This window comes from Lissotriton vulgaris, chromosome 5 (genome assembly GCF_964263255.1).
Source record: "Lissotriton vulgaris chromosome 5, aLisVul1.2, whole genome shotgun sequence".
Lineage (NCBI taxonomy): Eukaryota > Metazoa > Chordata > Amphibia > Caudata > Salamandridae > Lissotriton > Lissotriton vulgaris.
The window spans coordinates 665,830,488-665,843,345 of NC_141693.1; the positions used below are offsets into that span (position 1 = coordinate 665,830,488).

Consider the following 12,858-nt stretch of genomic DNA (forward strand, 5'->3'; position numbering starts at 1 on the left):
AAAGTAGCTGTGGTACAGCGTGAAATGTAATAATTCCAGCAGGAATACTTTTAGATGTGACTGTGCGCCAGTGGAAGAGGTGATGGCGGACCCTGCCCCCCACTGGCGTCACATGGGCCTGAAAACTCGGACTAGGAAGGTTTTGAGACAGATGCTGCGGGAGCGGGTGCGGACTGGCCTCGCCTTGGACCCCGACCGCCTCCTCGGCGGTTCCCATGGCAGCCACCGCGTGGAAGATTCTGCTGCGGCGTGTGACTGACGGTTCGTGTGGGGGCGCCCCTTCCTTTGCCACGAAAGGAGCGAAAGGCACCCATTTGCTGGCGCGGGACCGAGAGGCCCAAGGACTTGGCCATAGCCCTGGAGTCCTTAAAGCGCGCAAGCAAGTGGTCTGCCTGGTCGCCAAACAGGCGACGGCCATCAAACGGCATGTCCAGAAGTGTAGCCTGGACATCGGCCGAAAAATTGGCGCACCGTAGCCAGGCGTGGCTTCTGACCGCCACTGTTGTGGCCATCGCTCTGCCTAGCGTATCGGTGGTATCCAGTCTGCACCGGATAGAGTACCGTGCCGCATCTCGACCCTCCACTAGGGCTTGGGCAAGTTTAGCCCTGACCTCCTCAGGGCATTGTGGCAGCACGTCCGCAACCGTGTCCCACAGGGTGTGGGTGTAGCGGCCCAAGAGGCATGCGGTGTTGACTGACCGCAGTCCCAGACTAAGGGACGAGAACACCTTCTTGCCAAATTGTTCAAACCTCTTGGATTCCCTGTCGGGAGGGGCTGACGGGAACGCGGTCTGGGAGTTAGAGGCCTGGATAACCAGGCTCGCCGAGGTTGGATGGGTCGACAGGAAGCTTGGGTCACCCGGAGCTGGGCTGTAGCGTCTGGCCACGTTCCTGTCCACAGGCTGTCCTGAGGCGGGCTTGGACCAGGTGCCCAACAGAACGTCAGATAAGGCCTCATTGAACGGCAGCAGAGGCTCGACCGAGCTTGACTGCGGTTTGAGGACCTCGTGAGGCGATTAGTCCTCACGGCCGCTGAGGGGAGCGTAAGGTGTAAGGCCTTAGCCGCCCGCATCAGTACTACGCTATAGGCTGCCCCCTCCTCCGTAGCCACGGTTGGAGGGGAGACAAAACCAGTGTCTGGAGAGAGATCTAGGCCGCTGGCCTCCCCAAGCTCCTCTGTCCAGTCCGCTTGGTCCTGACACTCCCGTTTCAGAGGGTCCTCAGACCCCTCCCAGTCCTCTTCGTCACCCAATGCCTGGTAGCCAGGATCAACAATCGGGGCCCGTTCGTTAAAGTAGAATGTACCCAAAGTTGCCTCGTACGGCACCCAACGGGGCCGAGTCGACGGCTGAACGGGATCGATAGAAGGACTGGGGCCGGCGTCTACCGAAGTCGGCACCGGTGGTGACACCCTTGGGGGCGGTGCCGGTGAGGTCGTAAGTCGACCGGCGTTGACCCGGATCCAGCCGGGGCCTGCGGCGCCGGGACCGATGCCGCCTGCGGCGGCGGAGCCGAAGCACGCGACCCGCTAGGCCCCAGAGCCGGACCCACTGGGCCCGAAGGCGCCGTGGGGTCCGCTGGAGAAGAGAGCGACCTCATGGCCATGAGGTACCGCTCGATCTCCTCCGGAGTCGCATCTTGCTCAGGGACCCGAAGGTGTGGGGCAGGATGCGGCGCTAGCGACTTCTGCGGAGCCGCGTGGGTGGTGCCACCCAAAACCCCGGCCGCGTCGGGCGGGCGTCGGGGGCGGTTGGAGGAGCGATGACGCCGCTACGACCTCTCATGCCTCTTACCTGAGGAGGAACCAGAAGACCGATGACGACTTATGGAGCTGTGAGGGCTCCGTCCCCGCGACCGATCCCTCAACCTCCCATGGGACCGGAACCTCGAATGGTGCGGGCCGACTGCCGGATCTCTAGCCGCTTGCGGGACCACTCTTGCCTAGCCTTCGACGTCAGAGCTCGACAGTCGGAACAGGAACGGTCGTCGTGGTCGAGGCCTAGGCATTGCAGACACCGGCGATGGGGGTCGGAATTCGACATCAGTCGCCTACACTTCGAGCAGGGTTTGAACCCGGACATCCCTACCGGTACCTGAAGAGTCGAGAACGACTTGAAGAAGATCAAAAATGATCAAAAAAGTTTTAGTCAAAAAGTGACTAAGGGTTAGAGCTTCTCCGGATCTGCGCTAGCTGGCGCGGAAAAACGAAGAACTGACGTCAGCGCGCATGGGCGGCGTCTAAGTACTCCGACAACGTCATTCCGGCACAGACGCCGCCGACGACGGACGCGGAGCCAGAGACGACGCCTAACGACGCGCAGGGGTATTGCTACGAAAAAATTTCGGGATCCAGTCTGACGCCTGGGGATATTCTAAGGTAAGGAACGTAATACTAACGTGTTTCTTTCAGATATTATTTTGTGTTTAGCCACTATACAAGACAGGTCTCCAAACCCAGATTTTGGGCTCATTTTTTTCAAGGGAGGACATGGCCTGGAGGTTCAGGCTGGACTGTTCCCCTGGGGAACAGGGTCAAGACTGATTTGCACATGGCTGGATCTAAACTGGAATGGAGTGGCATGCAAAATAATACGATGGATTTAACCCATATCGGTGACTGGGGGTGAATGTTTGATTAATTCAGCATTCCGCCTATCATCTGTTCATTTGCACAACCTTGAAATATCAGCATCATTTGTTGAATCTTCCAGGCTCGCTACAAAGGTTGAAAGACGGTGTCTTCAGGATAAGCGAAGTTAAAGGAATCCTCTGAGATTTTATTGAAAAAGAGAACACCAAAAAGGACAGCAAGGAAACTGCTGTCTGCAGGTGGTCCGTGATGGAACTGCAGTGGTCTCGCGGTCAGCCCGTAAAAGAGGCGTCAAATCCATTTTATTTAAAGTTATATTTTGAGACACTCAATAAGAGCAAGCCTGAAGATAGAGCACAGGCAGTTGTACTTTAAGTGAACTTTTATTGTCTGCACTTTTGCTGTAACCACAAGGCCTTTAAAAATGACCAAGTCACAACTATATGTGACAAGCTGTTACTATGCTTCTCTTGTTTATTTCATAAATTAATACCCATGTATAGCTAAGGACCATATTATGATTAATGATTGGATAAAGAAGTGGAAAACACTACTGTTCAACTGAGCAACTAGCACTCATTGGCTGCCTATCATTTGTGCAATATATGCAATATGTTTTGTAATCTATAAAAAACCCATGTTAACTTTTGCATTTTGAGTGGAGTCGCATGGCACCTGTTTCCTCAGCAGCTGTTAAATAATAAGATACATTGGAAATCTAACGGCCTCATATCTTTATTTTTACACTTCTCAGAGGTATGGGAAAATTAGTATCCCAGAACAGCAAGGGTGGGCCACAAAAACTGCCATTACTTTCGTAAACACTCCGAATACCAAAGTGAGGCCAAATGACAGACTAGCAAACTGAAAGTGCTCCAATGCTACCATGAAACAAAGGAAGCATCGACAGTACCGTAGGTTGGATACATAAAAGTATGTATCCTCCCAGTCCAAGACATCATCAATTCCACTTGACCAAGGGTAGGGATGAGGTGGCCCGGAGTGACCATCTTTAGTTTATCCTTTCAAAGGAAAGGGTTCAAGATCGAATATCCAGCTATTGCTTTTGGACACCAAAAAGTAGAATGAATAGCATACTGTGCCATTTTCCTTGTCAGGGACTCTCTATGCCACTTTTGTCCATCATTTATAGAACTTTCTCCAAAAAAGCCATCAAAAAGCATTTCCATAAAAGAAGTCTCTATGTCTCCAGAAAACCTGTGGTACGCATACATGTATGAAGTCGGATCACAGCACTAGTGCCTACACAACACCCAAGTAATCTATTGTGTCTAGACTAGCTTCAATATGTAGATAGCAGCAGCTTGACCATCATCAAATGTATGAATGTATTCCTGAATCCCACAGGAAATGTCGGCAAAATATTGCTTGCGCTATCCAAAACAGCAAGTTTATAATACCCCAGCAGACATAAGGCACATTCAGGGACCTAAATGCAACTGACAGAGGAGAGACCCCTCATGCCAAAAGTGGCAATGAATTTCATCCCCATGTCTGGCGGGGCCACAGGAGCCATATGAGACCCTGCTGGTGAATGTCTGAACCACTAAGCTTGCCTAAATCAGGTGTTGGATCAAAAAGGCCAGGCCCCTACGGGCAAGCCTATAGCATGTCTCTAAAGGGCGACTCAACGGTGGAGCTCAGCACAGCTTAGAAAAGGTCTCAGTCAACGTTTCAGTCAAAAGATGACGGCATAGATTGCAAAACAGGAGTTTGTAGATTCTCAGACTGGTGTACATTTGGTATATGAAGATTAAGCACTTCAGGAGCACAGCCAACAGTGAAAAGGGCACTTTCCTCTGTAGAGGGAAGTCCAATTCAGTCTGAGGGAAAGTATACAGGACACTAGCATTCTGTAAATCAATAGGCCATCATCAGTATAGGGAGGAGATAGTCAATTATCAGCCTTCTTGTCTTCATCAGCATAATGTGGAATGGTTTAAAGACCCGGGATTGTGTCTGAATCTAACCCAAATAATAACTGTTTCGGGGTCAGATCTGCAACTAGCACCTCCTGAGCCAAGAAGGGCATGGCCAAGTGTGCAGGTTTTGAAGTATGGGCTTGGGCCAGGAGGGGGGACCAACAGGGTCAGTCTGAGTTAAGGTAGGCCCTTCCAAAGGCATTTCAGAGGTACAGCGACTACAGCATGGCCTCTTTCGAAGCCATAACCTGCTGCAGAATCAACGACTGCCCGGGAAACTGTGGAGCATCAGGGCCAGTTTAGGAATAGCTTTAAGTGAGACAACTGAAGCATAATTGGGTCCTCTGAGCAGTTACTGCTTGACTGCTCCTTGGAGTGGGATCAGCAGGAAAGAGACAAATCACATTTAGATTTTACATTTATGACAAGATTAGCCTTTTAACTTTGTCCGCAAAGTACCTGAGGACAGTGACTTAGAGCAGGAGTGGTCTGAGACACAGAGCAAGCCTGAGAATCGGAGCGCCACTTGTCTCATTTCTTGTACTCAGTAACAAACAACTTTGCCTCACCCTTACTGATGGCTTTCAGGTGCATCAGGAAGCATTTGTTACAGGATTGTGAGTCATGCAACAACCCTAAAAGCCACAGACAGATGTCATGAGGGTCTGTGACCAACATCTGTTACCTCCAATCACAACACAGCTTGAAGCCCTTAGTCCCTGGGGTAAACCTTCCCCTAGCATAAAGTCAATAAACACATTTTGCGGTCGTAAGACAATGACCAAAGTTGGGGTGTAGAGCTCCAAATCTGCAAAGGGTACATATAGATACTGGCTTTGGGGTGGTGCCTATTTATGACTGAGTGCTTTCACTTCTGAAGGAGGGGCAATGCTGCTGTAGAGTCTTATGACACCATTTGACAGCCTTTGAGAACAATTGCTTGAAATGTTCTGATCAAGTCGGGTGCCTGAGGAATTCCTATGGTGATGAATCTGTGGTTATGAGCATCCATACAAATTTGGAAATCCTGAATTTCAGCTCCTGATATACCACATCTTTAACTATGGTCCACCTCCGTCACCTTCAGACACCCGCCACAACCAATGCCCAAGGAGCACACAACTAGATTGGCCACATCTTCCAAAATAACCCTTGCATGCTTTTGATATGAAACAATTCCTCCCTTCTTCAGTGATCAAAATCTCCTTTCTTCTTGAACTCATCCCAGGTCCCCAGAAATGTGCCATCATAATGCCTCCCTCTTCAGGAAACCACAGGGTGGCCAAAAGTTCTGTGTAACTAATGGCCTAATCTCTAAATTCCCATCCCTTAGCGATTTCTCTAAAAATAGTCAGACAGACAGCTTAAAGAGAAAAAGAAACACGCACTGCATGAAATCCAGCTTGAATTTAGGCAGGGAAGGCACTGACAATCTTTTCGAGCTAATGTTAATGATGAACATCTATTGTTTTTAGAAGAAATAGAGAACTCTGCCCTCAATTTCCTACTAGATGTCTTCACATTCTGATCAAACTGGTCACAACATACTGCTGGAAAGTGGACTGCAATTAATATACCTTTACAGGAATAGATCCAGCCATGCTCTCAAAGAAATGCCAGCAAACAGAAAAATGGTCAGTGGATTTGTCATCCACCAAGGCATTAGGTAGAGTGCCTGAAGCATCAGACATATCCTGCTTGCTCTTCAAAATATACCTCACTGATACCTCCGCGACAGGACGGGGCCAGGGGCCACCCATCCTGCACCTATATCCCTCCACTCCTCCTTTGACATGACCACATCTAAAGACACCCACATAAGGTACTCTCCCCAATTCCTTCGATCCCTCCGCCCTCAGGATCACCACCGATGTGTAGACAGTAGTTGGCCCAATCCAGAAGGACCTTTTTCCTGCAGTCAGTGTGGAGGAAAAATCACTCCAGTGAAAGCAAAGAGCTCTATCAACAAGCTGTCTCCTCCTATTACAAAAACATAAAAAAGGCAAGGAAAACCAGCCTTCAATCTCAAATAGATGAAGCAGATAATTCTACCAGAGAATTATACAAAATCCTGAGAAGTTTCACAAATCCTACAGCATGCGAAAGTCCTGATACCTTCTCTCAGGACCTGTGTAATAAGATCTCACAATTCTTTGAAGATAAAATTGACACCATCTATAACAAAATATTGGCTAAACATCCCAACAACACAGAGACGGCTACCGCTCTCTGCCCACAAACTAATTCTGAGACCTTCACTGACATCCCAGAAATCTCCGAGGATGACACAAAATCCTTACTAAACACAATAAAAACAGGGTCCCCCCTTGACCTCATCCCCCCTAGAGTGATGAACACGCTAAGCACTGCTCTCTGCCCCATTATCCAAAAAGTCTTGAACCTCTCCTACAAAGAAGGTAAACTCCCTCAACGATGGAAAGAGGCAGTGGTGAATCCTATTCGGAAAAACTCCATCTCCCCCTGGACAGAGCTCTCCAACCTCCGTCCTATCTCTCTGCTGCCGCTCCTGAGTAAACTGGCCGAGAAGCATGTTAACACCCAGCTGTCCAGTTTCATAGAGGCGACAGGGGGCCTGGACCACTCACAATCTGGGTTCAGGCCCAACTACAGCACCGAATCTGCACTCCTCTCCGTGACCGATAATATCAAGATGTCACAGGATAGAGGAGGCTCAATGATTCTGGTGCTGTTAGACCTGTCGGCCGCCTTTGATACTGTGTCCCACAAGATCCTCGTGAGCCGTTTAAAGGGAGTGGGCATAGGAGGACAGGCCCTTTCCTGGCTGGAGAGCTTTCTGTCCGGGCGCTCACAATCTGTCAGCCTGGGACCGTATCGCTCCCCCTCAAGGATGCTCACGAAGGGGGTGCCACAGGGCTCATGCCTAAGCCCCACATTGTTTAATGTGTACGTGGCCCCCCTTGCTGAGATTGTGAGAAAATATGGATTCACCCCGGTGTCCTACGCTGACGACACCCAACTTCTCTACCCTTTCCATTCCCTAAACTCCAATATCATGGATAATTTTGCGGAAGGCATGAGGGCCATTTCGAACTGGATGGCTGCCAACCGTCTCCAATGCAACATTGGAAAAACGGAATTAATGCTCTTTGGAAAAGCGTCCATACTATGGTCCCCCGACTGGTGGCCCTTAGATCTGGGACCAGTACCCACCCCAAAACTCACAGTAAAGAATCTGGGGGTGAAGTTAGATCAAAATCTAACCTTGAAGGAACATGCGAGTGCAGTTGCTGGGGCATGCTTCCACACAATCGGTCTGTTAAGACGAGTCTTCCCATACTTATCCGATAACTACAGAAAGACCCTTGTGCAGACTATGGTGATAAGTAAAATTGATTACTGCAACGGGCTCCTGATACAAGCCAACGAGGATGCCATAAACCGCCTCCAGGTAGTCCAAAACACAGCGGCAAGACTGGTTTTGAATGCCCCCCCCAGAACCCCCTCTAAGCCTCTGCTCCGAGAACTCCATTGGTTGCCAATACGACAACGCATCAAATTTAAAATCTGTTGCATTGTTCATAAATGCCTGTTCGGGAAAGCCCCCAATTATCTGACCCAAAAGTTACCCCTCTACAAACCTGACAGAGCATTACGGTCAAGCAATCAATTGTTAATAAAAGCTCCACTGGTAAAAAAAAACAGACAAGGTGGCAGAGCCTTTTCTCTGGTAGGGCCTAACCTATGGAACAACCTACCCCCCTGCATCAGACAAACCTCCAACCACTCCTCCTTCAGAAAAAAACTAAAAACCTGCCTGTTCCTGGAAGAATAATTAACTAACTATCAGTTGACAACTCCAACCTTTGGTAACACCCGCCATACCACACTGCGAGCAAAAGCGCGGAGATACCCCGCATGGGGTCGATTCTTGCGCTATACAAGAAATTAAATAAATAAAATAAATATGAAGGAAACCTTCAAATGCACACTAACAATACTCAAATCCGTTTCCAACTAGGCAATGTATCACCAAAGAAGGTGAACATTGCATCATGCCTGAACCAGATGCAACACTGGATAAAGGAGAGTTTCCCATATGTAAACAGACGGATCCAGGACAGTTCATATAATGGGGAAGGGGCAACAGAAAGAACAGCTTTGCATTTTAAATGGCCTTCTAGTCTAAATGCATCAGCAGCAAGGACTGAAAAAGGACATCTGGGAGTTAATTTTTGGATGCTGAACTTATTATCACTCTCCATGTGAGCAAAGTGGTCAAGGCAATACACCTACAAATCCCACTTTCCAGAGAAACCATTCCACTTCTACATCAGGGCCGACAGGATGGAACTGAGAAGCGCTTTGGTGAGAGTTTGACTGGAATACTGCAAAATCTTTTGCACTGAACTGCCAAAAAGGCTACCTGCAAGGTTGCAAAGACTCTAAACCAAGGTAATCAGACTCTGCCTGAATCTGAAGAGTTTTAAACTGATAGGTTAGCAATGAAGACAATTCACTTGGTCCCAGTAGACACTAGGATACAGTATGAAGTATTATTTGTAGTACATCATGACTAATGGGTCAAAAGTTCAAGATACCTACACAGTCTCACTCCTAGGTACAAACCAAACAGAACTCTGACCTTTATTTCTGCAAATATAGTTACCCACGGACTACTAAATCAAATCAAACACACTGGCAGGACTCTGAATCTTCAGAGTCCTAGAATGTAGAATACATTGACTACCACCCTGAACTCATTGCAGCAACAAGCAGTTCCAGAAGGGCTGAAAAAAAGAACTCTTCCTGCTTGCCTTTAAACGATCTTATTATAACCAGAAGATTGCAGCTAATACTTTAGATTACATTCAAGCTGATCCAACCTGTCCTGAAATTGGAACTGATAAACAAAGGCAAAATGTTACCTCTGTCCGAGCCAATGGCAGATCTCTGGTAACGTGGCGTTAGTGGAATTTTGATCCGTTCTGTCCTGTACTGCAAGTTGCTTGAAGAACCTATTTAAAAACATGACATGGAAAAATATTTTAATAGAAATTATCGAAAGACGCATGAAATCTAAAAAACAGGGTGTCAAAAGAAAACTCAGGCAAATGTACAGTATGCTGCAGAAGCTGAGATGGCTAATAAGTAGGTGGCCTCATCTATAAAAAAAAAACATTCACAGCAGAAGTAACAGCAACACCGTCTTCAATAACGTTCTAGAACATGGTATAAAAGCTTTCTCCTCCAGTGCTAAACATCCACTTAGTACAAAAACATCAGAGTCAAAATGGGAAATGTAGAAAATTAGAAATTGAGGTAAGTGGGATTAGTAAAGCACCAAGAGGTGGCAGATGCATTTCAAAAGGAAAGAAGAGTTCGAAAATCAGGTAAAACTTTTATTAATGAATGAGGGAAGACAATCATTCATAAACATGGACAATACAAAGCAAATAAGCTTTAAAACAAAATTACCGAGGCGGGCACTGGACGGTAGCGAATTTGAATTATGTGATGCTCTTGTCCTTGGGGGTTCTGAGAAATCTTTATGGCTGAGATCCAAACTAAGCCGGCCTTGATGCTGAACACTAAATAAAAAACAGGACATCCAAATTAGACAAAATAAAACCCTACTTTATTTCTAACAATATACCAAATCGAGGCAGATAAAACATGCACTGTTTTAACTGCATTATAACAATTTTTTCAATCTCTAGTTGAAGATTGTAGGAAAGTGCCCCTATTTGGCATGGTCACCCCCACTTTTTGCTACTTGTACTGATGTTTTTTCGACTTATGTGCACTGGGTCCCTGCTGGTTTTCCCATTAACTTTAGCAGTAGCGTTAGAGACTACTCTTGCGAACAGCATCCCTGCACCTGGACACACCAGGGCCAGTAAACCGAAAATGCTGGTGGTTCTAAGGACCTTGGCCACTACTTACCTTAAGTCCAGAAGAACAACCCTGTAACTCGATTGCAAACACCCTATGCAGTGTATGTTTCTCCCATAAGATAACATTACCGCCTTCCAGTCTCATGACTCAAATCGGACAGCTGTATTCTCTGCATTTCTGAAAATCGCTACTTACCTAATATCGAAGATCTTGGTGTCTAAATTAATATAAAAATCTATGTTGTTTTTCAACCCTGGTGTTGGATTTTCTCCTTGAGTGGGTGTCTCATTTATTGTCTCTGTGTGTTCAACAAATGCCTAACACTCCTCTATGATAAGCCTAAAGTTGCTCGGCCACACTACCACAAATAGAGTACCATGGGATTGTAAAAGCAAGCCTCTGTACTCATTTTCGTAAACTTTATAAAGAACCAGCTTCCTACAAAGATTGGATGTTCAGAGTGGACCACCCTCATTCATATCATGTTCAACAAAACATCCTTATAACTCACAGTGCACAAGCATCTAAGATCAATACTTGTAACCCATCTGCCAACCTATTAGCAAGCTTTCTAATTACCACCAAAGTTAAAGAAGCATATATTAGTCGAATTTGCTTAAACAGTGCTTATAAATGTATCATGCCATGTTTTGCAGTTTAAGGTGTTTTCATTCTGTTTAAATATTTGTTCGATAAATCATTTTATAATGAAACATTCTGTATAGCCTTTAACATCATGCACCTATAGTACAGCCACAGTTGTCCATGACCTCATTCTAGGCAAGTGTGGCTAGGCTTACAAAAAAATGATTCTATTTCATTGTGGAACATGCAATTAGACATGTTAAAGAAGTGTAAAGCGGTTTAGGAGGTTTAAGTACGCAAAAGTGCTTGGAAACTTATCTTCAAAAGCAGACTAATAGCCTTGCAGATAATCATCTTTCAATCTCGTCAAGTTAGGATCATTTATATAGATAGGAGGGAGCCAGGCCTTTAGAACGGGATAGCGATGATATTAAAACACATTTTCAGCATCTTCTAAAGAGGCGTAGATCATAAGTGTTGCTGAGCTCTTCATGAAGACTATACATTCAGTAAATGTGAAAGAGAGAGGGCCCCTGAGGTACAGATTAACAGGCAGGCCAATCAGGGGAAAATAGCACAATGAGGTACATGAAACCTATCCTGCCTGTAAGGTACTTTAATGGGCGGAATCTCTCGGTATCATAATAGCACTCAATAGGAATCAAAGCAATAACCAAGCATTTACAATGCAATAGGTTTCGCAGCATTAAAGTTTGAGTTATTGGCATTGTGTATAACAATGCCAATAGTTATAACTTTCGCAAATGTGACACCTATTGCATTTGTACTGCAATATGTGTTGAGAGTGAGTGAGGGAGTGAGTGAGAGAGTCAGTTAGTGAGTGAGAGAGAGTGGGTGAGTCGGTCAGTGAGAGTCTGGACAGTGAGTGAGTGAGTTAGTGAGTGCCACTCTCAGTCTGCTGTTTCCAGGGAAGGACGACGGGGGATTCCAGCTCTTTTCCAGCGCAAGAGACTCTGTGAGGGCTGCGAGGGGTGTGCTGAGGGGAAAAGGACATTGATTGCACCAGACGCCGAGGGACTGCGAGGACCAGCAGGCTCTCTGCTCCCCAGCTGCTGCCTCTTCCCTCGGCGTTCCCGCCCCCCCGCCTGGACATTATTAATACTTATCGCGGCCCCCGCTCCGCGGGTGCCACTCTCAGTCTGCTGTTTCCAGGGAAGGACGACGGGGGATTCCAGCTCTTTTCCAGCGCTTTGCTAGCGCAAGAGACTCTGTGAGGGTTGCGAGGGGTGTGCTGAGGGGAAAAGGACATTGACTGCACCAGACGCCGAGGGACTGCGAGGACCAGCAGGCTCTCTGCTCCCCAGCGGCTGCCTCTTCCCTCGACGTTCCCGCCCCCCCGCCTGTAAGGTTTAAATCTCACCTCTAATCCCGCGACGCGGGACGCGCGCGGGACATAGCCCGGGGCGAAGCCCGGGCAAAGGGCGGGCCCTCTAAGGCCCTCATAGGACCGAGAAGGACGGGACGGGCCACCCCCCTTGGCACCGCAACCAGAGGAAGTACATCGTTTGAACTATACCCATATTACTTCCTGGTCACTGTATCTCTTTTCCTGAAAGCGATCCTATCGTTATTATATTACCAGGTTGCACTATGTCACGTAAGGGGATCAATAAGAAATCTTCTCAAATACTTGACCCAGGCCAGGGGACCCTGAACTTTACTGTGACCAATCGATCATTGCCCACTCTTCGTGAAGATGTGAACGAGTCGCGACAATTGATAGATACCAGGCAATCTCCCCCGTTGAACCCTGTTAGCTCAGAGAATTTATCTTTTTGGGAGGAAATGAATTCTTTATGCGGCACTAAGTATGCCCCAGTGGCATCCCCATTCCATGTAAAA

At 47.3% G+C, this 12,858-nt stretch overlaps 1 protein-coding gene across 8 annotated transcripts in view; it reads right to left on the reverse strand.

The window, feature by feature from the left end:
* Positions 1-12,858, reverse strand: part of DLG5 (discs large MAGUK scaffold protein 5) — a 1,254,082-nt gene that overhangs the window by 695,978 nt on the left and 545,246 nt on the right. For all 8 annotated transcript variants that reach the window (XM_086922111.1, XM_086922103.1, XM_086922109.1 and 5 more), the window contains 2 exons: positions 9,991-10,103; positions 9,441-9,530 (listed from right to left, as the gene is read on the reverse strand). In XM_086922111.1, the coding sequence (XP_086778237.1) occupies positions 9,441-9,530; positions 9,991-10,103 (203 nt within the window). The remainder of the gene's footprint in view (positions 1-9,440; positions 9,531-9,990; positions 10,104-12,858) is intronic.